At 53.7% G+C, this 23,241-nt stretch overlaps 1 protein-coding gene and 1 non-coding gene across 3 annotated transcripts; one reads left to right on the top strand and one right to left on the bottom strand.

Annotated features, from left to right (window-relative positions):
• Positions 1-1,690: 1,690 nt before the first annotated feature.
• LOC127201492 (NADH-cytochrome b5 reductase 3) lies at positions 1,691-19,686 on the top strand. 2 transcript variants are annotated; one of them, XM_051160098.1, is made up of 9 exons: positions 1,691-1,827; positions 8,284-8,415; positions 12,049-12,121; positions 12,407-12,513; positions 13,452-13,581; positions 13,915-13,998; positions 14,106-14,191; positions 15,191-15,290; positions 19,240-19,686. In XM_051160098.1, the coding sequence occupies exons 1-9, from the start codon at positions 1,807-1,809 to the stop codon at positions 19,410-19,412; spliced, it is 906 nt and encodes a 301-aa protein (XP_051016055.1). In that variant the 5' UTR covers positions 1,691-1,806; the 3' UTR covers positions 19,413-19,686. The 2 variants fall into 2 exon arrangements, with proteins under 2 accessions (XP_051016055.1, XP_051016056.1); XM_051160099.1 differs by lacking the exon at positions 1,691-1,827 and adding an exon at positions 4,005-4,155.
• A 3,246-nt stretch (positions 19,687-22,932) lies between these two features.
• LOC127201908 (U12 minor spliceosomal RNA) lies at positions 22,933-23,083 on the bottom strand. Its single transcript, XR_007832244.1, has one exon. It is a non-coding gene; the product is annotated as a U12 minor spliceosomal RNA (small nuclear RNA).
• Between the last annotated feature and the right edge of the window lie 158 nt (positions 23,084-23,241).

The raw sequence follows: 23,241 nt of genomic DNA, 5'->3' as shown, positions 1-23,241 counted from the left end.
TTACTTATTTATTTATTTATTTTCTTTAAAGATTTATTTATTATTATATATACAGTGCTCTGTCTCATGTACACCCACAGACCAGAAGAGGACATCAGATCTCATTATAGATGGTTGCGAGCCACCATGTGGTTGCTGGGAGTTGAACTCAGGACCTTCGGAAAAGCAGTCAGTGCTCTTAACCTCTGAGCCATCTCTCCAACCCCTGTTATTTATTTTTAAGACAAGATCTCTGTGGTGGTTGGAATAAGAAATTGCCCTCAGGGCTGGAGATGGCTCAGCAATTAAGAGCACTGACTCTCTTCCAAAGGACCCAGGGGTTCAATTCCCAGCATCCACACAGCAGCTCACAACTGTCTGTAACTCCAAGATCGGACACCCTCACACAGGCAAATATGCAGGCAAACCACCGATGCACATAAAATAAAAATAAATATTATTTTTTTAAAAAGGGAAGAAATGTCCCTCATAGTCTCAGGTAGTTGAACATTTAGTTCCCAGTTTGTGGTAGTTTGAGGGGCAAGTTTAGGAGGTGTGGCCTCGCTGGAGGAAGGACGGTCCCTGGGGTGGGCCCGTAATGGCCTCTTACCTCTCTGCATCTGGAAGCCAAAATAAACACTGTTTTCCTGAAGTTCCCTTTGGGTCATGGTATTTATCACAGCAACAGAAAAATACCTAACGAAGTCTCACTGTGTAGCCTGGAGCTCGCACAGATCTACCTGCCTCTTCCGGTATTTGATGCATGGCTCACCACGCCGGTATCTTCAAGCAGCAACTAGGTCTTTTCCTCACTGCCTCGCTTGCTTTCCTTCCTACCTCCCGTGTTCCTCCAGGTCCCGCACCCATCTCAGCCTTTCTAGCCTTGCTCACCTCCAGCCTCTACCCACTTTGTCCCCACCTCCAGGCCCTGCAGGTTTCGGGTGCTCTGAAAGCTGTCTTCCCTTCCCTCTCTGGCCAGAACCACATTGAAGAATCCCAGAGATATAGTCACCTCCCCACTAGATGACACATTCAGCAAGTGTTTATGAAGTACCTATGTGCTGGGCTGTGTTCTTGATTCCCAGGGAGCTGACTGACTGCAGAGCTCTGACTTGAGGGAAGCCCCACAGTCTTGTGCGATGAGTATGTGGACGCAGAGCACGGAGAATGAACAGGCGAAATAACTTAAGCGCTTACTAAGACCGCTCTGCACCAGCGGGGTCCCTTGAGGGAGCACAGGGCCAGAGCTGGCCTGGTTGAAGAGGTGACAGCTGAACTTTAATCCGGAGCTGGCCTCAGTACACTCGAAGATTTGTTCAGAAACGAACAACCAGTTCAAAGGCTTGAACTGGGGCAGGGCAGGGCTGTGGCCTGAACTCGGTGGCCAGTGGTTGGGTTGGCTACATGCCCTGGACGCGATGTGAGCCCTGGCCAACACAGTCAGCTCCTGCAGGCTCGCAGGACCAAAGGTTCAGGATTTGAGACGCTATCGCGGGGGGCGACGTCTTGTTCTCTTCACCAGGACAAAACAGGCCCGGAGGCTACGATCTACCGCCCGAGGCCACAAAGAGGCGCCACAGTAGCTAGTGTCGCCGAGCCCCTTCCGTGCAGCGTAGCCAGCCACTCAGAGTGCGCTCCCATCTTCACAGGGCGGAAGTGGGCGGGGATGCGAGGAGGCCCCGCCTCCAACCCGCCCACCTCCGCGCTGCTGACTGGCTCCGCAGAGCGGCCCCGCCTCCGAGGTGTTGAAGCAGGGGCGGGTCGTTAGGGGAGCGGCCGTCTGAGTAGCGGGTGTAGAACGGCACGGCCACTGTCTTCTCCGCCACCATGGGGGCCCAGCTGAGCACGGTAGGCGGGCAGGGGTCTGGGATCGCCAGGCGCGTACCGTGGGGACACGGTACGATCCGGGGCGCCCATCACCCGTTCACGAGGACCGCGCCCTACCCGGCCCCTTGCGGACCGTGACTCATGCCCTGGGTAGTGACTGCGCCACTCAAGGCCCTGCCTCAAGCCAGAGGGGCCCCGAGCGCGGGGTGGACATTGGGGAGCCTCGTAATGTGTGCGCGAATGTGACAGGGAATGAGTGACGTGTTGCACCCGCGTGAGTGGGCGTGGCTTGTGAGAGTGAGAAAGTTGGAGTGATTGAGCCTGTGGGAATGTGAAACGCGTGCATCACTAATGAGCGCACACGTGTAAATATAAATGTGGAGTGTGACTGTGGATGCACGGTTGTGTGCGTGGAGGCGCAAATAGGAGTGTGTGTGTGAGAGAGAGAGAGAGAGACAGACAGAGACAGACAGAATGAGGGTGTGGGCGTGGAGAAACGTAGGTGTGGATAGTGGACACATGTGAGCTGGCATGGCATGGAATACTTTGGGGTGCATGTGTGCATGGGAGAAGTGTGTAGGATGTCTCTTGACCAAAGATTGGATGCGTCTTCTTGAAATAAACAAGGCAGTAGCTGCTCACATCTTTCCTGCTGTCACCCCCAAAGCCCTGAATATTCCTATTACTCACAGAATTGTGCTGTCACTGAAGAAGTGTCACTTAGACTTGGCCATCAGCCCAGGGCACTGAGGATGCTGCAACCTTCTAACATCTATAAGTCTATCCTTTCACTGTTTCCTTTTTTTTTTTTTTTTGAGACAGGCTTTCTCTGTGTAGCCTTGGCTGTCCTAGGTGTTGTAGACCAGGCTGGACTTGAATTTACAGTGATCCGCTTACCTCTGCCTCCTGAGTGCTGAGATTAAAGGCATGTGCAACCTTGCCTGGCTTCTCCCTGATTTCTTAAAGCGCATCCATGGGTGTCGTGGCGCACGCCTTTAATCCTAGCACTTGGGAGGCAGAGGCAGGTGGATCAATGTGAGTTTGAGGCCAGCCTGGTCTCCAAAGTAAGTCCAAGACAGCCAAGACTACACAGAGAAACGCTGTCTCAAAAAACAAAACAAAACAAAACAAAGAGCATCCATGTACACTATGCCCCAACCACACAAACACAAACACACCCTCAAGGTGCCCAGCTTTCTGGGTGTGGCAAGATTAAGTCAGCACCTTCTTGGAAGGTGCTCTCCTCTCTGCAAGATACAGGGCTCCTGGTGAAGACAGGCAACTGGCTTCTTGCCATGGCATTTGTTCTTTTTTTTTTCCTTCTCAAGACAGGGTTTCTCTGTGTAGGCTTGGCTGTCCTGGACACACTCTGTAGAGTGAGACTGGCCTTGAACTTATAGCGATCCACCTGCTCCTGTCTTCCAAGTGCTGGCATCAAAGGTGTGTGCCACCACCACCCAGTGGCATTTGCTGTTGAGAGAGTGATCAATCCAGGATGGTCCATCTAAGGAGCAGCCTGGCCCAAGGCAAACCCCAAAGTGACATCACCCCAAAATGACATTCTGGCCAGTTTCCCCAGACATTCCCCATGGCCTCCTGCCCTTCCCAGCCTTGCATGCTTTCCTCACCTTCTGGGCCATGTTGGTAGGTGTGTCACAGCACCCCAGTGCCTGGCTGTTCTATCCATTCATGTTAAGTCAACAGCAGTTTCTTGCAGGCAGCAGAGCTCTGTGTAATTATCAGGAGACCCGACCATGGTTTAATCTGTCCAAGGGTTGCTTGGTATTATCCTTGGTTTGTGGGACCGACTGGGGTCCCACTTAGTCCCCGGTGCCTACGGTATACCAGCCTCCTGTCCTGGAGGCCCATGTGTTATATGTGTGGCTGTTGGGCATTGCGTGAACCAGATGTCTTATCTGAGCCACGCAGGCGCTATGGGAGGCCTCCTGCGTATATTGGGGGGCCCAACCCAGAGGATGGCACTTGAGTCTGCTGTCCGTCTGGAAAACACTGTGGGCTTGGCCAGCTGCTCTGGACTGCTTCTCTGCCTGTTTGTGAGTTCCAGCAAGCCCCGACAGACCCATTCTTCTTGTAGAGTATATAAGGCCTTCCCACTGGCTTCTGGCAATCCTGAGCCTGGTAGGTGGCTTACCATCCACAGAGGGTGGCTCAGCTATCCACCTGTTCCTCCTCCTGGGCTCCCTTCCCCCATAGTCTGGAGCCCAGCCCAGAGCCCCCCTGCTTCAGGACTTCCTCCATTTCCTCCCACTTCCTCCCACTTAGAACAAGACCAGGAGGGCTGTGGTCACTTGATCCTGGCAGGACAGCAAGAGATTAGGTGGTGGGCAGGTAAGGCAGTTGACGATGGGCTTCTTCAAGCCCCAGGTCAGAGAGCTGGCACCCGGAGAGAGATGGGGGTTGGGCTCTCTGCCCACCCTCTTTATCCAGCCTGGGCCAAGTGGCTTCCAGGGTTTTAGGGGGGGAAATGCCAGCACGAACAGCCAGGCAGGGTGTCCTGTGGGTGGGGAGCAGGTTGCGCACCCTTTAGCTATGGTGGGTGAACTCAGGGCTCCCTCCTGGGACCCTGGCACCCAGTTTCCTTTCTCCTTCCTTGTTTGTCAGAGCAAGGAGAGGAAGGCATTCCTTGCTACACTGGAGTGTGGCCTGCAGGGTCAAGGTCTGGGAAGCAGCTGCCCTAAAGGACTTGAAACTGGTGGGGTAAAAAGCTGTCCGTGGTGTGTGTGTGTGTGTGTGTATGTGTGTGTACACAGCTGAGGAGGAACTGGGGCAGGGACTTGGCCTCAGTATCTACCTCCTGTTTACTTGGCCACTGCTGCAGAGACTAGGGTGGTGCCGTGAAGGGATGGGTGACAATCTGTTTGCTCCATGCCAATGAGGACAGAATACAACCATTCCCCTTATGAGTGAGTGCTCGGCCTCTCGCTTTTGGAGACCAAGCCTTCACTCAACTGCTTCTGGCCTTGGTGCAGCGCCCACCCCCTGTGCCCCCCCAGTGCCCCCCCCCATGACTAGGTTGCTCTCCTTCTCTAATTTGGACCCTTTGGACATGAGGTTTAGGCCTGGGCTACACACATACCTTAGACACAGGAGTGCCTGCTGGGATTGTCAACTGAATGACAGCTAGTGTGGCTTGTCACAGCTGCCTTTCTAGATAGGAATTTTTATGTAGAAAAAATTCACCCCTCCCCTCTCAGAGTCCAGACATGTCCCTGGGCACAGGCTTGTCCCCAAAGCATCTGTTTCTTAACCTGAAATGGGAGTGATAGTAGCACCTCCCAGATGCAGCCTGAGGGCTGAGGTAAGAGGGCAGTGGCTATAGGGAGCAGCCAGGAGGCAGTTCTTGGCTCATGAAGCCTGTGCTTTCTGAATATGCTCCAGGGCCATGGGCAGGTGGCAAGGCTCCCTCCACAGCCTGTGTTGTACCTAAGGTTTGTAAGGCAAATAGCATAGCTTGAGCCCTTCCTTCAACAGAGAGCAGTGTTGGCTTTTGCCATGGTTCTGGAACCTTTTAGACAACATAAGTCAGAGAGAGACATAAGGGGTCAGGAGAGAGGGGTGCTGTTGCCCTTGTGTATTTGCTGAGTACCTCCTGCATTGCGTGCTGGGATAGTGGTGACCAGGCAACCCTGAGTTACCTGGAGACAGGAGAGGTAGGCCATTCTGAGCCCAGATTGGTGGAGGTTCTGGGTGGTGACTCCAGCTTATTATGTTCAGGGAGCCACCTAGAGTCCTGACAGTAGGGGTGTCTGTGTAGACATTGCCCTCAACACTGGGTAGCATTGTTAGGTTTAGCGAGAGCGAGCGCTGGTCCACACATGGCCACCTCCATGGTGGGCCTTTCTGGGCCTCCTTTGTTAAATGCAGATGTGGGAGCACCTGCATTAACTTCTGTATTAGCTAGGACCACAGGCAGCCCAAGGGAGAATTTATTGTGGCTTATGCTTCCCGTGGGCTAGAGGCCATCATGGCAAGGGACGGTGTGTCAGCAGGAGCAGGAAGCTGAGGGATCACATCTCAACTGCACACAGGAAGTGAAGATAGCTTGTCTGTCCCCAGTGAGGTACATCCTCCCAAAGATTCTCTGACCTCACTGCGGGCCAAGTGTTCAAATTCATGAGCCTGTGAGGGATGTTTCCTTTCTAGACCACAACAGGAGCCCACAGTGGAGGGTCAGGAACAAATCCGTGTGTGGCAGGCCCTGGGAGGCCAGCTACAGGTCAAGGGGACTCCAGCTAGCGAACCTGACTGTGTATGCAAACAGTCCTGCTGGGGGGATAATAGAGGGTACACGGAGCGTGGGCACAGTCATTGGTGCTCATTCCTAGGGCTCCCAACAGTGGTGGATGTGTTTTTTGTTTTTGTTTTTTGTTTTTTTTTTGTAGTTTTGTTTCTTACCATGGCATCATCTATAGCAGAAAAATCGCCAGAATGGTCCTCACTGCCAGAGAGCTGACAGAGAGGCCAAGGCTATGGAAAGTTACCAAGCTTCTGGTTAGTTAGGCATGGCTCCTTGGGGAAGGTTTAGCATTTGAATTGGCTTCTGAAGGACTCATAGGAGTCTCCTGGTCAGAGGCAGGCCGTGGAGGTGGGGGTGGGGTGGGGGGAAGGGGAGTGGGGGGTGGTAAGTTGGTATGGAGGGAGCTGGGAGAAAAGCCCCATGTTAGAGCTACATAGAATAGGTGTATTAAAGGCAGCAGCCATAATGCATGTTGGAGGGGTGCAGAGCAGTTTGTAGCTTTGGGAAGCTGGGCTTAGAAATGTGCTTGTGCCTTCTGCAGGGGCACGGAGTATCAGGATCTGGGCTGCAGACTGTGACAGGGTCACAGTAGGACCTGTCCCCCGAGGTGGTCCAGGAACAATGAGATGGGACTGAAAAGTTCTGAATTCAAATTACAGTCTGTCACCTTGGCCAGCCACTTGCCTACCCTGAGAAAGCAGGTGACAATCTAGTGATACGGAGTGTGGTCCTGGGACTTTGGTGTGACTTGGGGCAGAGCAATTCTGTCTAGCCTGTTTGCCACCTGTGGCTTGGAGTAGCTGCTACACCTGCAGTCAAGAGCTGAAGTGGGCTGGTCCTAGGGACACAAGGCCTTGTCCTTGGAGCAGTGCCAGCTCAGGATTCATGGCTGGTGTTTGCTCTCTGCATGGTCTTTGGAAGCTTCATTCACTTTCCTTTCCAGAAGCCCTAGGGAATCTTAGGCTTCTGAGTTCTGGGCTAGGCCTCAAACATGGGTCTCTGAGTTTGCACACCATGGTGTCAACTTGGTCCTTCAGCAAGCCCTGGGACAGTGCTCTCATGGTGAGGGGCGGAGTGGTGCTCATTAAATGGGTTATGGTCCTGATATGTAAGTGTTATGGGCCCAGCAACTGGTTCTTTGTAAACTCTTGAGTAACATACCAGGGGCCTGTGGGGCAAGGCTGTGGCTGCTGCAGAGGCAATTTGTTCAGGGCCCAACGAAGGGCCTTGGCTGCTGGGGCTGCCTGAACCTGCAGGGCCGGTTTAGGGGATAAGGAGCTTGTCAGGCTAATGGTCCCTCCGCTTCTCAGGTTGCTTACCCCTCTGGGAATTTGGGGGCCCCAGCTTAGCTCCCGGGGAGGAGTAACCCGTGCTTAGCCTCACATTCTTCCTGCTGATGGGACAAGAGGCTCAGGCAGAGTGCTACTAGAAAGTGGGGGAGTCCTGACAGCTTTGAGAGGGAGAGACAGCAGGGCTGGGCCTTGAGATTTGAGAGTATCAGCTGAGTGGGACCGCCTCTCCTGTAATCAAAATACCTCAACAGAAATAACCAGAAAGGAAAAATCTTTTGGCTTGAGATTACAGTCTGCCATGGCAATGGAAGCAGGAGCCTGCTGCCGAGGCTGTTCACATCCTTGCTAACCAGGAAGCAGAGAAAGGGCAGGAGCCAGGGCCACTGACTCACTTCTTTTCAACTAAGCCCAACTTCCCAAAACAGCTGCCCAGGGCTCCTCAGCCAGTGAGGAGCAATGCCCAGCCCAGGGCCCAGGGCAGAGCCCAGCACCCAGGGAGAGACTCAATGTATCCATCCTCACTGGCTTGTTTCCGTGGCTCTGGGAGGAAGAGGAAGAGAAAATATGGAGGCTGTGGCCCCTAGGAAACTGCGCTCATTGGAGCCCTGTGCTCAGTAGGGCTCTGCGGTGGATTCTGAGCCAGGCTGAAACCTGGAACTTGGGCCTGGGATTCGGTAGAGAACCCGCTCAGCATGCATGGCACGCCTGCCTCTATGCTTGGGAGCAGGAGGATCAGACGTTCAAGGCTTTTCAAGGCTTTTCGCATGGTGCTGGGTACAGACAATCCAGTATGTGGCAGGTGACGCAATTGGTTTGGTAGCTCCTAGTGGAATGGCCCAGGGATTCTGGTGAAGTGTCATCTGTAAGGAGGGGGCATGGCTTCTTGCTGCCCCTGTGCTGACCTTGGTTTCCACTCTATCCTTGCAGTTGAGTCGCGTAGCGCTCTCCCCCGTCTGGTTCCTTTACAGCCTCTTCATGAAGCTGTTTCAGCGTTCCTCACCTGCCATCACCCTCGAGAACCCCGAAGTCAAGTACCCGCTGCGGCTCATCGACAAGGAGGTGAGTGTCTCGGCCCACTCCCAGCATCCTTGTGGCTCCTGGGTACCTGAGCTGCCTCCTGCCCCACCCCCCCCACCCTGCACATGCCCATTTTGCAGATGTAGAGAGTAAGGGAGTACCATGGAGAAGTGGCAGAGGGATTTAACCCTGCTCTCTATGGTGTGGCTCTTTCCCTGGGGAGATAGAAACAAACACCTGCTCCCTTGACAGACCAAAGTGCCATGTCATCAAAAGCCATGCCGGGGAACCCATGGGCTTACTTACAAAGTGTGATTGACTGTGGGTGACCCTAAAGCAGCCTTATCACCAAAAAAAGCCTCAGCACCACCCCCACCTGGGTGATCGATTTCCCCACATAGCATAGGTGGAGTGCCCCCTTTGAGTTAACCCTCTCTTGCCTGTACACTATAGTACCCTCACAGACCCCCAAGGCCAGGTCAGTTAGGGCAGAACCACACAGATGTCTGGGTGGTGCAGGAGGGAGTGGCTGGAACCTCAGATGAGGGTCCTATGACCCTCCCAGCCCATCGTTCTGTGAGGAAAAGTCACCCGCAGGCCCAGTCTGTTGCGTAGGGTGTGCCTTTGCAAGTAGTCACCGAGGCTCTGATGAAGATGATCCCAGAGGGTAATAACACCCTATGACAGTCTCCCACTGTCCCATCAGGATGGGAGAGGCTCTTTGGGCCTTTGGGGTATTCACCCCTACTTAGCCTGGGGAGCAGGCTGAGAGGCTGAGCACCCTGCCCCTTAGAGATAAGAGCCCATCCTTTCCCCTGCTCACTGTGGTAGATACAGTTGGGCCTTTGTCAGCCTGGATGTCTGCCTCTGCTTGCCTCTGTGACATGCATCTATACCAGGCCAGTTCTGGTCCCTCCTGCTCAGCTGCCCTCCCTTCCCTCAGGGCCCTTCCCTGCTCTATTCCTGGCTTCCCCTAGTTGCTTCCAGAGGGGTGTGGCAGGAATACTGAGTCAGAAAACAGACTATGACGCTAGAGGGACTGGAGAAGCCTTGGCTTCAGGCCCCAGGGCCCAGCCCTCTATGCTGTATTCCTGACAAGTGGGGGTTGATGGGACACATGGCTGCAAGTCTGTGGTGTTCGCAGAACTGTAGAGGCGACAGAAGGGAAAAAGTCAAAATAAAAAAGCAGGCCCTGTCCCGTGAGGCCCCGCAGCTCCTGGCGGGTCTGAGACCCACGCAGGCACACTTATACTGTTGGTTGGTTGGTTCTTGGTTTGTCGAGACAGGGTTTCTCTGTGTAGCCCTGGCTGTCTTGGAACTCTCTTTGTAGACCAGGCTGACCTTGAACTTAGAGATCCTCCTGCCTCTGCCTCCCGAGTGGCGTGCGCCACCACCAGGACCACCACCACCCTCCCATCCCCCAACCCCCAGACAGCATCATGTTTTTATTTTATTTTATTTTGTTTTGTCGAGACAGGGTTTCTCTGTGTAGCCTTGGCCGTCTTAGACTCACTTTGTAGACCAGGCTGGCCTCGAACTCACAGCAATCCTCCTGCCTCTGCCTCCCGAGTGCTGGGATTAAAGGCGTGTGCCACAATACCCGGTGCAGCATCATGCTTTTAAACCTTGTTCTTTGTCAGGTTTCTGGTTTGTTGTCTGTCACTGAGGATGGACACCAGGGCCTTGACCGTGGTACTCAGGGCTTTGCCCCTCATTGTCATCCTCTTAAGTGGTTTTTGTTTTTAATTATCATATCTTCTCCCCTCTCTATGCTGCACTTTAATTCTTTTTTTTTTTTTTTTTTTTTTTTTTTTTTTTTTTTTTTTTTGGTTTTTCAAGACAGGGTTTCTCTCTGTAGCCTTGGCCATCCTGGACTCACTTTGTAGACCAGGCTGGCCTCGAACTCACAGCGATCCGCCTGCCTCTGCCTCCCGAGTGTGCTGGGATTAAAGGCGTGCGCCACCACGCCTGGCGCTGCCCTTTAATTCTTAAACCGTGACATGATTAGTGTGGCACTGTACAAGTTCTGCCTGAGCAGTGGGGCTTCTCCTCCCTACCCGTGGCGGGCCCAGCCCCTCAGTGGGTTGTTTTGGACACCTGAAGTCTGCTTCCATTTTACTCATACAATGCAGATGGCTTTTAATCAACTCAAAGCTGCCTTGTTTTGTTTGGTTTGTTTAGTTGTTGGTGGTGGTGGTTTGGTGACCAGTCTAATGTCTTTTATAAGGATACAAGGCCACACAATGGGGACCCTTCTGTTCCCATTGAATGGGCACATGGCATTTCTGGAATTTACCTTCTTCCCCGCCTCCCCCTCCACAGACTGGTGCTGCCCTTGGCAGTCAGCTGCTGGGCCTGCTCTGTGGTGCTGCCAAGCTGTCCTGCAAAAGGTTGTCTTAGCAGTTATCGGTTCTTCCTCCCAAAAAAAGCCCTGAAGGGTGGTTTGTGTCCTTGGCCCTTAGGCCCAGTCAATAGTGCTGGACTCTGTTCCTAGTCAGTGTGAGGCTGCCTTTGGCCCAGTCCAAAGGTTCTGGGAGGCAGGGTGGCTGCAGCTCTGCCCTGAGTGGTGCCCTGCTGGGCTTCAATGTTTCCTCAGCTCAAATGTGCAGGGATGGGGCTTTCCCCTCACCAACGGCCTCCCTGTGCTGACTTCCTCCTGAGGGGCAAGGCCTTCCTTCTCAGACTGAGCTAATACGGGGAAGTGTGCATGTCACCCCAGGTGTTAGTGCCATGTGGGTGTGGACCTGCAGCTGCTGGCTCTTCCCCCAGCCAACTTGGGGGCCAGGAGCAGGGTCCACAGTCAGCTCTGAGCAGAACTCACTGGCAGACTTCTTGGCCCTTGCATGGGAGCCTTGGAGGGTTGTTTCTCCGCCCTTTCCATGGTCTCTCAAGCAGTCCTTTATCGTCTCTGGCAGGGAAGTGGTCACCACAGTCCAGCTTTTGACTAGACCCTGGTGCCCAGCCTTTGGAGGATGGTGACCTGAGTTTGGGCTCTTAACTGTGGCAACCCCAGAACCTCTCAGCCAGTGGACGCTGCTATAGCCCCTGGCCCTATACAGGCCAGCCATAGCCACTCACTTTTGTGGGTTTTTTGGCTGCCTTGACTTCTAGAACCTCCTACTGCCAGGCTTGGCACATGTGGCTCTGTGTTAGGTCCACTCCATTTCTAGTCTAGTCATAAGATGTTCCTGTTACCTCAGGCTCCAGCTGAGAGTAGATGTGGACCCTTCCCACCACATGAATTCCCAGAATTCTCTGGGTTGTTTGGTATTCTCCCTTTGAGACCACATGTTCATTCTTTTTTGTTGTTGTTGTTGGGTTTTTTGGTTTTTTGTTTTTTGTTTTTTTGTTTTTGTTTTTGTTTTTTGAGACAAGGTTTCTCTGTGTAGCCATGGCTGTCCTAGACTCCCTTTGTAGACCAGGCTGGCCTCGAACTCACAGTGATCTGCCTGCCTCTGCCTCCCGAGTGCTGGGATTAAAGGTGTGCGCCACCACGCCCGGCTAATGTGTTCGTTCTTTGGTTGCCCTGCTATGTGGACCTTTCTGGGCCAGCAAGAACAGAGGACCACTAAATGTGCACCTGACCCACCCCCGCACCCCCATGTGTGTATGCCAGTGACATCACTGTCACTGCTGATGGGAGCTCTGAGATCTAGCAGCTCTGTCTCCTTGCAGATTATCAGTCACGACACTCGGCGCTTCCGATTTGCCCTGCCTTCACCCCAGCACATCCTGGGCCTTCCCATTGGTGAGTCTGCCCAGCCCATCTCTTCCCTGGAGTCAAGAGAGGGAGGAGGGGGCAATGCCTGGCCTTGCAGAGTGGGCCTGTATCCCTGACAGGGGCACCAGCCCAGATGTAGAGACCAGTGCCGAGGTGTGCTACGAATCCCTCAGGAGGTGGGAGGGAACAGTGGGAGCCAAGGCCAGGCCAGAGTTTGAATGGGACACAGGTGTAGGCCAATGGAAAGACACGGTCCTGGTGGGGGCGGGGAGAATAGCAGCTGACCCCAAGCGACCCCTCCCTGTCTTACAGGCCAGCATATCTACCTCTCGACCAGGATTGATGGGAACTTGGTCATTCGGCCCTACACCCCCGTGTCTAGCGATGATGACAAGGGCTTTGTGGACTTGGTTGTCAAGGTGGGGTCTCCAGGGCATGGCTGCAGGGGGTGGGGTGTGTATGTGAGAACCTGCCTCCTACTCAGGTAGCACAGAAAGGGACACCTGTACTGGAATGGGCGTTGTCCAGGTGAGGAGGGAGGAGAGATGCTGTCTAGGCAGAAAGGCTCTGAAGTCAGAGGGCTTGAGAACTGACAGCCAAGAATGCAGAGTGGGGATTTGATGATGGGTAAGAGGTGGAGACATCCAGAGTGCCGGGCAGGGACATTGTCCAGAAAAAGGGAAATGGTCATGGACCGAGTGTCTGTTGGGTTGGAGACAGTGGTCAGAAAGAGAAGAGTGCAGGGAGGGGGGGAGGCTAGCAGAAACAGAGACAGAGAGGAGCCGTAGATGACGTAGATGACACGGGCCTCTGCTGACCTGAGCTTCATGGCTCCCATTGGCCCTGAATAGCAATCACATTAAATCCTGCAGCAGAGCCTAAGCCAGTGCTCTGCCCCCCTCTCCCCCTCCCCACCCCTCAGACTCTCAGACTTCTGCTTCTCTCCAAGGTCTAGAATATGGCCCAGCCCTGACAGGGACACTGCTGCTCCTCTGTCCCCATATTCTTAGGCCATGCTCCCACAGGCCTCCCATTTCCCAAGAAAATAATCCCACAGGGGCCCAGCAGGAAGTCACTTCAAAGAGGGATGTTGTGTGACTGCTGAAGCCTGTACCAGCAGGGGGGGGGTGGGGCTGAGCTGATGCCCAGAGCCTCCTTGTGTTGGTCTTGGAACCTCAGCTGCTTCAGCACCGACATGGCCCTCCAGCAAGTATCCCTGTGTGGCCTTGCTTTTGAGAGGTGTTGGGTGGAAGGCTTAAGTTTGTGCGAATGGGACCTTAGGGGCTTCCCCCCTGCCCCTGAGGCTGGGGTGCCCCAAAGCTGGGTGGGGATCAAGAGATACCTATTTGGCTTGCAGGTGTACTTCAAGGACACCCATCCCAAGTTTCCTGCTGGAGGGAAGATGTCCCAGTACCTGGAAAACATGAACATCGGAGACACCATTGACTTCCGGGGCCCCAACGGGCTGCTGGTCTACCAGGGCAAAGGTGCTTGGAACAGGCACCTCTGGGGACAGGGCAGGACTCTGGAGAGCTAGGAGTTGGGGGGTGGTTGTGGGGTGAGACAGGTGGTGTTCTCCCCTACCTGTCGCTGGCTGTGCGTGGGGGTTCGTTTGCAGACCACTTTGCTTTGCTTTGCTTGACTCAATGTGCCCTAAGCAGCCAGCCGACAGAGCGGGAACCCTCCACTCCTTTGCCCTCTCTCTTCCATGAGAGGTCTTTGAGCAGATTCCTGTCTTCGTTCCGGCTGGCTGGGGCTGTGTGGTATTTTCCCTTCCCTGGACCCTGCAGGGCTCAGCTACTTCTTCCGTCTCTTCCCAGGGAAGTTTGCCATCCGTGCAGACAAGAAGTCCAACCCTGTTGTCAGGAAGGTGAAGTCTGTAGGCATGATTGCAGGAGGCACAGGTAAGGGTCGGAACCGCAGCTGTGGGGGTGGGAGGAGGGAGGTCTGAGGCCAGGCCTGGGTTTCCCTCACCTCCCCTTGCTCAGTGTGTGGGGACCCTGTTCCACAGGCATCACTCCAATGCTGCAAGTGATCCGTGCTGTCATGAAGGACCCAAACGACCACACTGTGTGCCACCTGCTCTTTGCCAACCAGGTCAGTGAACAGTCCCTCAGGACATGCAGGCCTGGGGCTCGGCCAGGTCCTGTGCAGCAGTCTGAATGGCTCTGCAGAGATTCCAAGGATGTCTGGAATGAGGGGCAGGGCGAACATTCTGGTAGCAGACATGTGGGTGGCTGCTGAAGGGGGCGCACTAGGACATGCATCTCCTCCTACTGGGGACTGCCTGCACCTCTGGCAGATTTGGAACTCTGGGAGAGTGGGGGACACTGGCCTGGGCAGAGACAGAAGTACCTGAGTAGGACACAAGCCCCGGAAGCCCCGTGAGCACTCTTGAAACGTGGCTTCTGTGACCTGCTGCATGGCCGGTGATGAGTGGCTTGCCCTATCTGCACTGCTCACTGGTAGAACAGGACAGGGAAGCAAGAGCCCCCTCGGGGCCTATGCTTTGTAGCCAAACATGAAAGAATATGACCTGTCTGGGGAGACCAAGCTGAGTCCCACGTGTCTCAGCAGGGTAGAGGCCAGATGCTGGCACCTCGTGCTTCTCAGATACTTTTCAGGTCATCTTGTCCCCAGGGTCCATCTGGCCCAGCTCTGCACTGCCCATGTGTGTAGCCCAGGAGAAGGGCTTTGGTCTCTGTGCAGCTGTAGGAAACACTTTGATGCCCGCTCAGGAGCCTTGGCTAGGCCAGAGAGAGAGAGAGAAAGTTTAAGCTGGCTGTAAACGTCCCTAGTGGTCCTGAACTCAGGACCTTTCTGCCTTGGCCTCTGAGCGCTGGGATCCTAGGCTTGTGCCCCCCATGCCCCCCTCACAGGCTCTGTTCATAAGGAAGCTGTTGGTCAGCTGCTTGGAAGGGCTGTGTAGGCGAGGTGGCTGGAGAGGGCCACTACGTCAAGCTTCATCGTCTGCCTCAAGGATGATGAGTGTGGCCCAGGGGGTCATGATGACCCACCCTTGGGCCTGTCCCTGTAGAGGTCCTCAAGGGCAGCCCCTGAGTCACCTGTCCTGACTGGGTGGCCTGTCTCCTGCAGTCCGAGAAAGACATCCTGCTGCGGCCTGAGCTGGAGGAACTGAGGAACGAGCATTCCGCCCGCTTCAAGCTCTGGTACACAGTGGACAGAGCCCCTGATGGTGAGCACAGGAAACCCCAGGTGGAGCGGGAGGCAACCCTCAGCCCTGAGCTTCATCAGGCTCATTCAGCCCTCACGGCCTGTTCATAGCTATGGAGGAAACAGATCTCAGAGACAGGAAGTAAGTGCCCACACCCCACAGCTAGGAAGCAACAGAGGCAGGGCAGGGACCCCTGCCAAATAGCGAAGTCCACTTAGCTCCTTGGGGTCTGGCTCACTTTGGGGCAGTGCCGAGGGCTGGGCTGGCGGCTTCTGTGTGGTTTGTAACCGGCAACAGCCTTTGTATGTGGTTTTTTTTTTCTGGTCAATCTCGGGAGAGGCTAGGCTGTTCTGGTTACCCTAACTCTGCCATGCATCTGCAAGTTGTGGGCCAAGTAAGTGTGCTATGGAGGGAGCAGGCCCATGCTGGAAGAGGGGACGAGGCCCCCACACTCCCTTAAGAGTGCTCTCTGGGAATTGAGCTGTCCTTCATGTTCCTGCTTTGGTAAAAATAAGGGCATAAGAGACCACGTCAGTGTTGGGGATGGAACGCTCACTCTGCACGCATGGAGGCCTGGGTCTAACGCTCACTCTGCATGCATGGAGGCCTGGCTGTAACGCTCACTCTGCACTCATAGAGGCCTGGATCTAACACTCACTCTGCATGCATGGAGCCCTGGATTCGACCTGTAGCATAGCAAATACTGGACATGGTGGCATACGTTTGCAGTCTCAGCACTCTGGAGAAGTGGGGGCAGAGGGATCAGAAGTTCAAGGTCATCCTCAACCACATAGCAAGTTCAAGGCCAGCCCTGGCTACATGAGACTCTGTCCCCTTAAACCAACAACAACAAAAACCAACACTGTGTCCTCTTTGCTGTAAAGAAAGCAGCCCCCACCTCTACATCCTCTGAGACTGTTTCTAGTCACCTCAGGTAGAGAGGGCAAAGATAGATTGTTTCTAGTCACCCCAGGTAGAGAGGGCAAAGATAGACTGTTTCTAGTCACCCCAGGTAGAGAGGGCAAAGATAGACTGTTTCTAGTCACCCCAGGGAGAGGGGGCAAAACAAAAAACAAAAAAACAAAACAAAACAAAAAAACCAGATAGGCTGTTTGTATTTATCCTGGGTAAAGAGAGCAAAGATAGAGCAAAGGAACAATTCCATCCAAGTACACCTTAGTGCCCAAGGAGTTTATTAGGGTTACTGAGCAGTATGGCTGAGGGGTCACTTACAGGTATGTGGTGACTCAAAAGTAGCCGCATCAGCAAGGAGCTAATGCCCACTCATAACCATGGCATCCCAGGAGCTCCCTGTGCACCTTGCAGGCAGCTCCACAGAGGAGCCTGCTCTTTCCGCCCACTTTACTGCCTTTGTAACCCTAGGGAGGCCCTGGTGAGTCCCCCAGATCTCTAGAGCTTTAAGAGCCTTGTGCTCCCCACCCCAAGGCAGGAAGGAGTGTCAGTAGGAAGAAACAGCGATGCCCGCCAAGCCATGTTTGTGTGAGTCAACGGGGCACTGGGTGTAGGCATCTGAAGGGCTGTGAGTGGGAGGTAGGCTTGCCCAGGGAGCAGCTAACTGGAGACTGTCCTCCTGTGGCGTCAGGGCCAGTGCTGCCCCTTGTGGTGGTCTGTGGGAATGCAGGTCGCCTCCCTAATAGGGTTTAGGGAAAGAATTAGGTAATCACCAGGCCGTTCCCTTTTGTTCAGCCCTCTGACCCACAAGGAAACAGCAACAGGCCCTTAGGACCCAGATGCTGGGCCAGCAGCCCACACATGTGGCAAATGCTAGGTTTCCTGAAGGCCATCTCTGGGACCTAGATAAGGCAACACCATCCAAAAATGCCCCGTGAGCCTTGCCTCACGTTCGCAGAAGGCTTGTTCCCAGGCCGCTGTCTGTCTGCGCCACGCCTTGTTCCAGAGGGATCCTAGGAAGCTCGCAGTGACTCAGGAGCTGAGTCAGAGGGGTACAAATGGATTTAGGAATGGAAGAAAACAAGGGCTGGCCTAAAGTGCAGTCAGGGATGGGACGCACACCAAACATGGCTGTGGTGGCCCCCTGCCATGCCCGGGCATTCCCAGCAGCCAGGATGTAAAGGGAATTGTATTCCGTGAGTTAGCTCATGGGGTCCACGGGCTGGAGGACATCACTGGTCAAACACAGTGGATCCTTCCCCATCCTAGGGTCTCCTGGGACTGTGTTGGTCGCTCCTGTACCTGGGAACCCACACAGGAGACATCATATAATCAGTGCCTGCCTGTCAGCCAACACCTTTAAAAAAGTTACTAGCTTTTATGCTAGGCGTGATGGCGCACGCCTTTAATCCCATCACTTGGGAGGCAGAGGCAGGTGGATCGCTGTGAGTTCAAGGCCAGCCTGGTCTACAAAGTGAGTCCAGGACAGCCAAGGCTACAACAGAGAAACCCTGCCTCAAAAAACAAAACTAAGTAAAAAACCAAAACCAAAACACACCAAAAAACGACTAGCTTTTAATTGTGTGTTTGTGTGTGTGTGTGTGCACATTCCACAGCAAATGTGTGGAGGTTAGAGGACAAAGTATGTAGTCAAGTTCCAGGAATTGAACTCTGGTCACCAGGCTTGGCTTATACAGCAAGTGCCTTTACCCACTGAGCCATCTCTGTGACCCCAGGGCTTTTTTTTTTTTTTTTTTTAAAGACAGGGTTTCTTTGTGTAATATCCCTGGCTGTCCTGGACTTGCTTTGTAGACCAGGCTAGCTTCAAACTCACAGCGATCCCCCTGCATCTGCCTCCAGAGCACTGGGATTAAAGGGGGCTTTCCAGTGCCTTTTTTATCCTGAGCGTCTGTGTTGTTTTTGTTGGTGTTTAGGGATGTGAGGTAACTCTGGGTTGCAAAAGGCAGAGACAAGCCAGAGAGAATCCTGAGTGATGGGGCTGGAAGAATTGAGGGGCCCGTGCCAGGCCTGATAGAGTCCTGGGTCTCAGAAGCAGCCTCACTGGCAGATGGCAGTGACCCGGTGCCCCTCTCCTCTGCTGCTGCCTCTTCCTGTCCACCTTTGAAGCCAAGCTAGAGGCTGGGCCCGCTGGGCACAGCTCAGGGACTGGCCTGGAGCAGGGTACTCTCAGTTGGACCGAGAGGTGTTAGGATTCTTTCTCTGAGTAGCTTGAACCTGCCAGCCAGCCCTGACGCACTGCCTGTGACGAGAAACGGGATGGGTAGAAATGATGTGCTCACAGGCCCAGGCAGGAGAGGGCGAGGTGGCAGGACATGGAGGGAGTGGCTGTCACCCCAGGGCCCAGCCCTAGAAGCTGAGTCTGTCCCAACCTCACTGGTGTCAGACCCTGGGCTGATCTCACATGCTGCTTCTTCCAGAGAACCTAGAGCTGGCCTTGAACTCACGTCCTCACTTCCCTTGTCTCTCTCAAGTGCTGGCACCACAGTCACGAGTCTCATATCTCACCTGGCCTGCTCACCGTGTCAGTGTAACAGTGTCAGGCCAGGGGCCAGAATGCAGCTGTGAGGGACGGGTCAGGCAGTGAGCTGGTAGGTGGGGTTCAGGGTATAGAGACTGTCACTCTGACCGGCCTGGGCTGGGCACCTCCTTAGGGAGACTAGTTAGTGTGACCTTGACCAATTCTGGGCCTCCGTTTCTGTAAGGTGAAATCCATATGCCGTACCCTGAGCCAGGGGGATGCGTGTTTACCATGCATGGGCCGAGTGCCATTCTTAGCACTACAAGACTGAATAATCTCGTGGTAGTTGTGGGGGTCTATGGGGCAGGTTTTCTCACTATAAGGTGGGTGAGGGGAGCCATGAAGGCCTTGTGTTCTGGTTGCAGGCTGTCAGGAAGTAGTGGGTTTAGGGCCCTAGTGCAGGATGGGTTTATTGAAAAGGAAGCAGAGCATCTGGGACAGCACAGGACGGACAATAGGACTGTGGGTCGGGTGGGCAGGAGAGTCCCCCTCCGACTTACCTGATCTCTTGCTCCACAGCCTGGGACTACAGCCAGGGCTTCGTGAACGAGGAGATGATCAGGGACCACCTTCCACCTCCCGGGGAGGAGCCGCTGATACTGATGTGTGGACCCCCACCAATGATCCAGTTTGCCTGTTTGCCAAACCTGGAGCGTGCGGGCCACCCCAAGGAGCGATGCTTCACTTTCTGATGGCTGGCTGCTTCATGCCTGCTGCTCATGCACTCACCACAGCCATCTGTCCACCCCTTCTTTCATCACCCCAGGTCCCTCACCCTAACATATGCCCACATCCATGCTGGGGCCTGGGTTCAGCCTGGCCTGCCCGGCCCTGGCCATCCAGCTGTACTGGCCCCTGAGGGGCCACTTTGGGAGCGAACCTGTGTATCAGGTGGCCCCTGGCGACCACTTTCTGCATAGGCTCCTGTCTGGCCATTACCAGAGATGTCCCATGACCAACACCTTCACACACCACACACCCCACATGTGCACACATGTGTGCATCAGTAACATGTCTACCCATTGCCATGGACCACAGTTTATAGAAAGAAAAAGGGAAGGGAAAGGGTTATAGTCCTAGCACCAATGCCTGCCCCCCAACACCTGCCTTAGGCCATGGCTTGGCCTGTGCCCCTAACACTACATTAGACTGTGACACCCAGAGGTTCTCTTAGGGAGGTGTCTGGCAGCACCTGAACCCTTCTGAAACTCCATGACCTGCTGCAGCCTTGGGTGCCCTAATTCGTCAGCCCAACAGAGTGTGCTAGACCTTGGGGTCCCAGGCTTGGTCTGGAGCCACCACTCTGGCTTGTTACTCCCTCCCAAACCTACCCCCTGTCTGGTCCCCAGCCTGGGGGGGTTCTGAGCAGTGCCTCATATCTCAGAGATAGACCCGGTGCCTGGCGCTGCCTCCAGCCCGCGGTGGCAGCCTCCTGCACACTGGCTTTTTCTTTTTTTTAAGTCATTTATGGGCAGAAAAAAGTTAAAGTAAAACTTTGCTAATACTAACCCCTCTGGAGCCTCCATGGGAATCGCCAGGGAGGGGCAGGAGGGCTATGTGGGACCCACATGTATTTTGTTTCAGATACGCTTTTGTGTTGCCTTTCCAGAGTTTGGGAAGTGAGGGGAAGAACACATGGAGGCCAGACTTGTGCTGTCTCCTCAGCGATGACTGTCACTTCCATGTCAGGACAGCCTGTGGGAGAGCTGGAGGCTGGTTTGTGCTCTTCCCTGGTTCACTGTCCCATGCTAGTGCCTCCTGGTCATACCTCCGCCATTGCCCTCCTGTCCCTCATCCCCAGCTCTGGATTCTGCTGGGAAAGATGCTGGACCAGTAACATTTGTAAGATGGTCACGTGGAGATAGATCTAATGGAAGTTAGGGCTGTTCTTAAACTGGGCGCAGGAAAGCCCCCTGTCTTAGGGTTTCTGTTGCCGCAATGAAATCCCATGACCAAAAAGCAGGGTGGGGAGGAAAGGGCTTATTCAGCCTATACTTAGACATCACTGCTCATTGTTGAAGGAAGTCAAGACAGGAACTCAAACAAGCCAGGATTCCGGGAGCAGTGGAGGGGTGCTGCTTACTGGCTTGCCCCACTTGGCTTGCTCTATTATAGAACCCGGGACCACCAGCCCAGGGATGGCTCCACCCACGGTGGGCTGGGCCCTCTCCCATTGGTTACTAGTTGAGAAAAATGCCTTACAGCTGAATCTCATGGAGGCATTTCCTCAACTGAGGCTCCTTTCTCTCTGATGATTCTAGCCTGTGTGGAGTCGACACAAAACCAGCCAGTGCAGCACTTTTGATTGTCATGGTTGGGATGTGAAGACCTGGTCCTGCTGGGGCAGATGATCAGGTGGTGAAAATGAGTCCCAAAGTCTCATGGCTGGAGCAAGCTGCTTTCAAATACAGCAAGGGGGTGGGGGTGGGGCAATGTTTGCTGAACAAACGTGGACTTCCTGATCACAGACCTCCATTGTCATGGGGGAGCCCATGGGGCTGCTTCCACAGAAAAGCCACCCTAGTCCCAACAGTGAAATTAGATGATTTCCTTATAGTTCTACGTACTGGAGGGGGGAAAAACCTTTGCTGCCAAGAGGAGTCGGCGCCTTCTTAACAAGACTCTGGCCTGCTCCTGTGCCCTGCGTGGCTCAACTGGCCCCAGCACGGAGCCTAAACCTAAAGCTATCCCTTTGCCTACTTTGGAATCCTGCTCCTCATGCACGCCTAGAGGTGCGTGTGTGTGTGTGTGTGTGTGTGTGTGTGTGTGTGTGTGTGTGTGTGTGTGCGCGCGCACGCGCGTGTGCTGGAGGAAAGAGGACAAGCCCAGTCTCAATCCTACTTCTCGGACCAGGATCAGATGCAGTCCTGAACCCTAGGACTCTCTTGGCTCCTGCTTAGCTCCCTATTTAAACCTGGGGCGCTCTCGCCGCTCGCTCGCTCTCTCTCGCTCTCTCTCCTTGGAGTGAGGGCACTCCAGGTTGAAACTAGCGGCCTGGGAGAGCCAAGCGCGTGAATATTATGGGAAACTGGTTCTTATCTCTTATTAATAGCTTTCCTTTCACAAAATGTAAGTTTTTGAGGGAGCATGGCCGTCTGACCCAAGAGTATATTGTATGTATATGCATGCAGTGCCCTCGGAGGCCAGAAGAGGGCATCAGCTCTCCTGGAACTGGAGTTACATATGTTGCGAGCCTCCATGTGGGTGCTGGAAACCAAACCTAGGTCCTGTTATCTACAGGTGCTCTTAACTACCAAGCAATCTGTCCAGATCTTGCATCAGATTTTTGTTTGTTTTGTTTTTCTTTTATTTTTCTTTCTTTCTTTTTTTTTGGTTTTTTGAGACAGGGTTTTTCTGTGTAGCCTTGGCTGTCCTGGACTCACTTTGTAGACTAGGCTGGCCTTGAACTCACAGTAACCTGCCTGCCTCTGCTGGGATTAAAGGCGTGCGTCACCACGCCCAGCTTGTTTTGTTTTGTTTTTTCCATAATAAACTTTTTTTTTTTTTTTTTTTTTTTTTTTTTGGTTTTCGAGACAGGGTCTCTCTGTGCAGCCTTGGCTGTCCTGGACTCGCTTTGTAGACCAGGCTGGCCTCGAACTCACAGCGATCCGCCTGCCTCTGCCTCCCGAGTGCTGGGATTAAAGGCATGCGCCACCACGCCCGGCATAATAAACTTTTTATTTAGGTTTGGTCAGTACAGGTGAGATATACTGGAGTCACAGGGCAATATGCACTAACAGGACACAACAGTTCATAAAATCTTAGTAACTATGCACACAGATTTCTTAAGCATTCAGTCACCTAAGGATGAATGCACAGATGTTTGGTGGAAAACTATCTAACATGGAAACTACTAGAGGACTCCAACTTCTAAGTGATAAGAACTACTGTACTGGGCAAACTTGCAGTCATAAGCCCACACTTGTTTTTCAAGAATTTTCCCCTGACCTGGAACTCACTCTGCAGACCAGAGCTGGCCTCGAACTCAGAGAGGTCAACCTGTCCCTGCTGGGGTTAAAGGTGTGAGACACCAGGCCCAGTCGTGAGATGCTAAGTTAAAAACACTAGAACAAGCTAGACGGGCGGCTCAGTGTTTAAGACTTTTTTTGGATTCCGCAGCTGTAGGTCACACACATCCTCACTAGCTGAGGCTTCCTGGCGCAGAGCGCTAGCGGGACGCACAAGCTTTCTATTCTTTGTGTTGTACGGGGTCGGGCAGGCCACCAGACCCAGGCATCCCGCAAAGTAGGCGGGTCGCCGCAGGTGGCAACCTTTACCCGCTCAAAAATTCGTCTCACATGAGCAGTGAGGACTCGGGCGTCACCCCGAATCGTTATTTTCCTTACTCATAAGTTTAAGGCATGAAAAACGCGTCCGCAATCCTCAAGGGTAAGGAATTACCGTCTCTTAGCAGTTATGGTGAATTTCAGGTCGTCTGTTCAATTAATAGTCTTGTCCCTCGACAGTTTTCCTAGTGCTTTGTGATTTACATCACTTTAACCCCCTCATTTGCAAAAGGAG

Source organism: Acomys russatus, chromosome 17 (assembly GCF_903995435.1).
Source record: "Acomys russatus chromosome 17, mAcoRus1.1, whole genome shotgun sequence".
Taxonomy (NCBI): Eukaryota; Metazoa; Chordata; class Mammalia; order Rodentia; family Muridae; genus Acomys; species Acomys russatus.
The sequence above is the reverse complement of the archived record's forward strand: the minus strand, read 5'-3'. Positions and strand labels throughout refer to the sequence as shown.

Bases quoted from the DNA above. Each gene is read 5' to 3' on its own strand.
- LOC127201492 (XM_051160098.1), top strand. From the start codon at position 1,807: ATGGGGGCCCAGCTGAGCACG. The intron at 1,828-8,283 runs GTAGGCGGGCAG...CTATCCTTGCAG, and splicing joins TGGGGGCCCAGCTGAGCACG to TTGAGTCGCGTAGCGCTCTC. The intron at 15,291-19,239 runs GTGAGCACAGGA...CTTGCTCCACAG, and splicing joins AGTGGACAGAGCCCCTGATG to CCTGGGACTACAGCCAGGGC.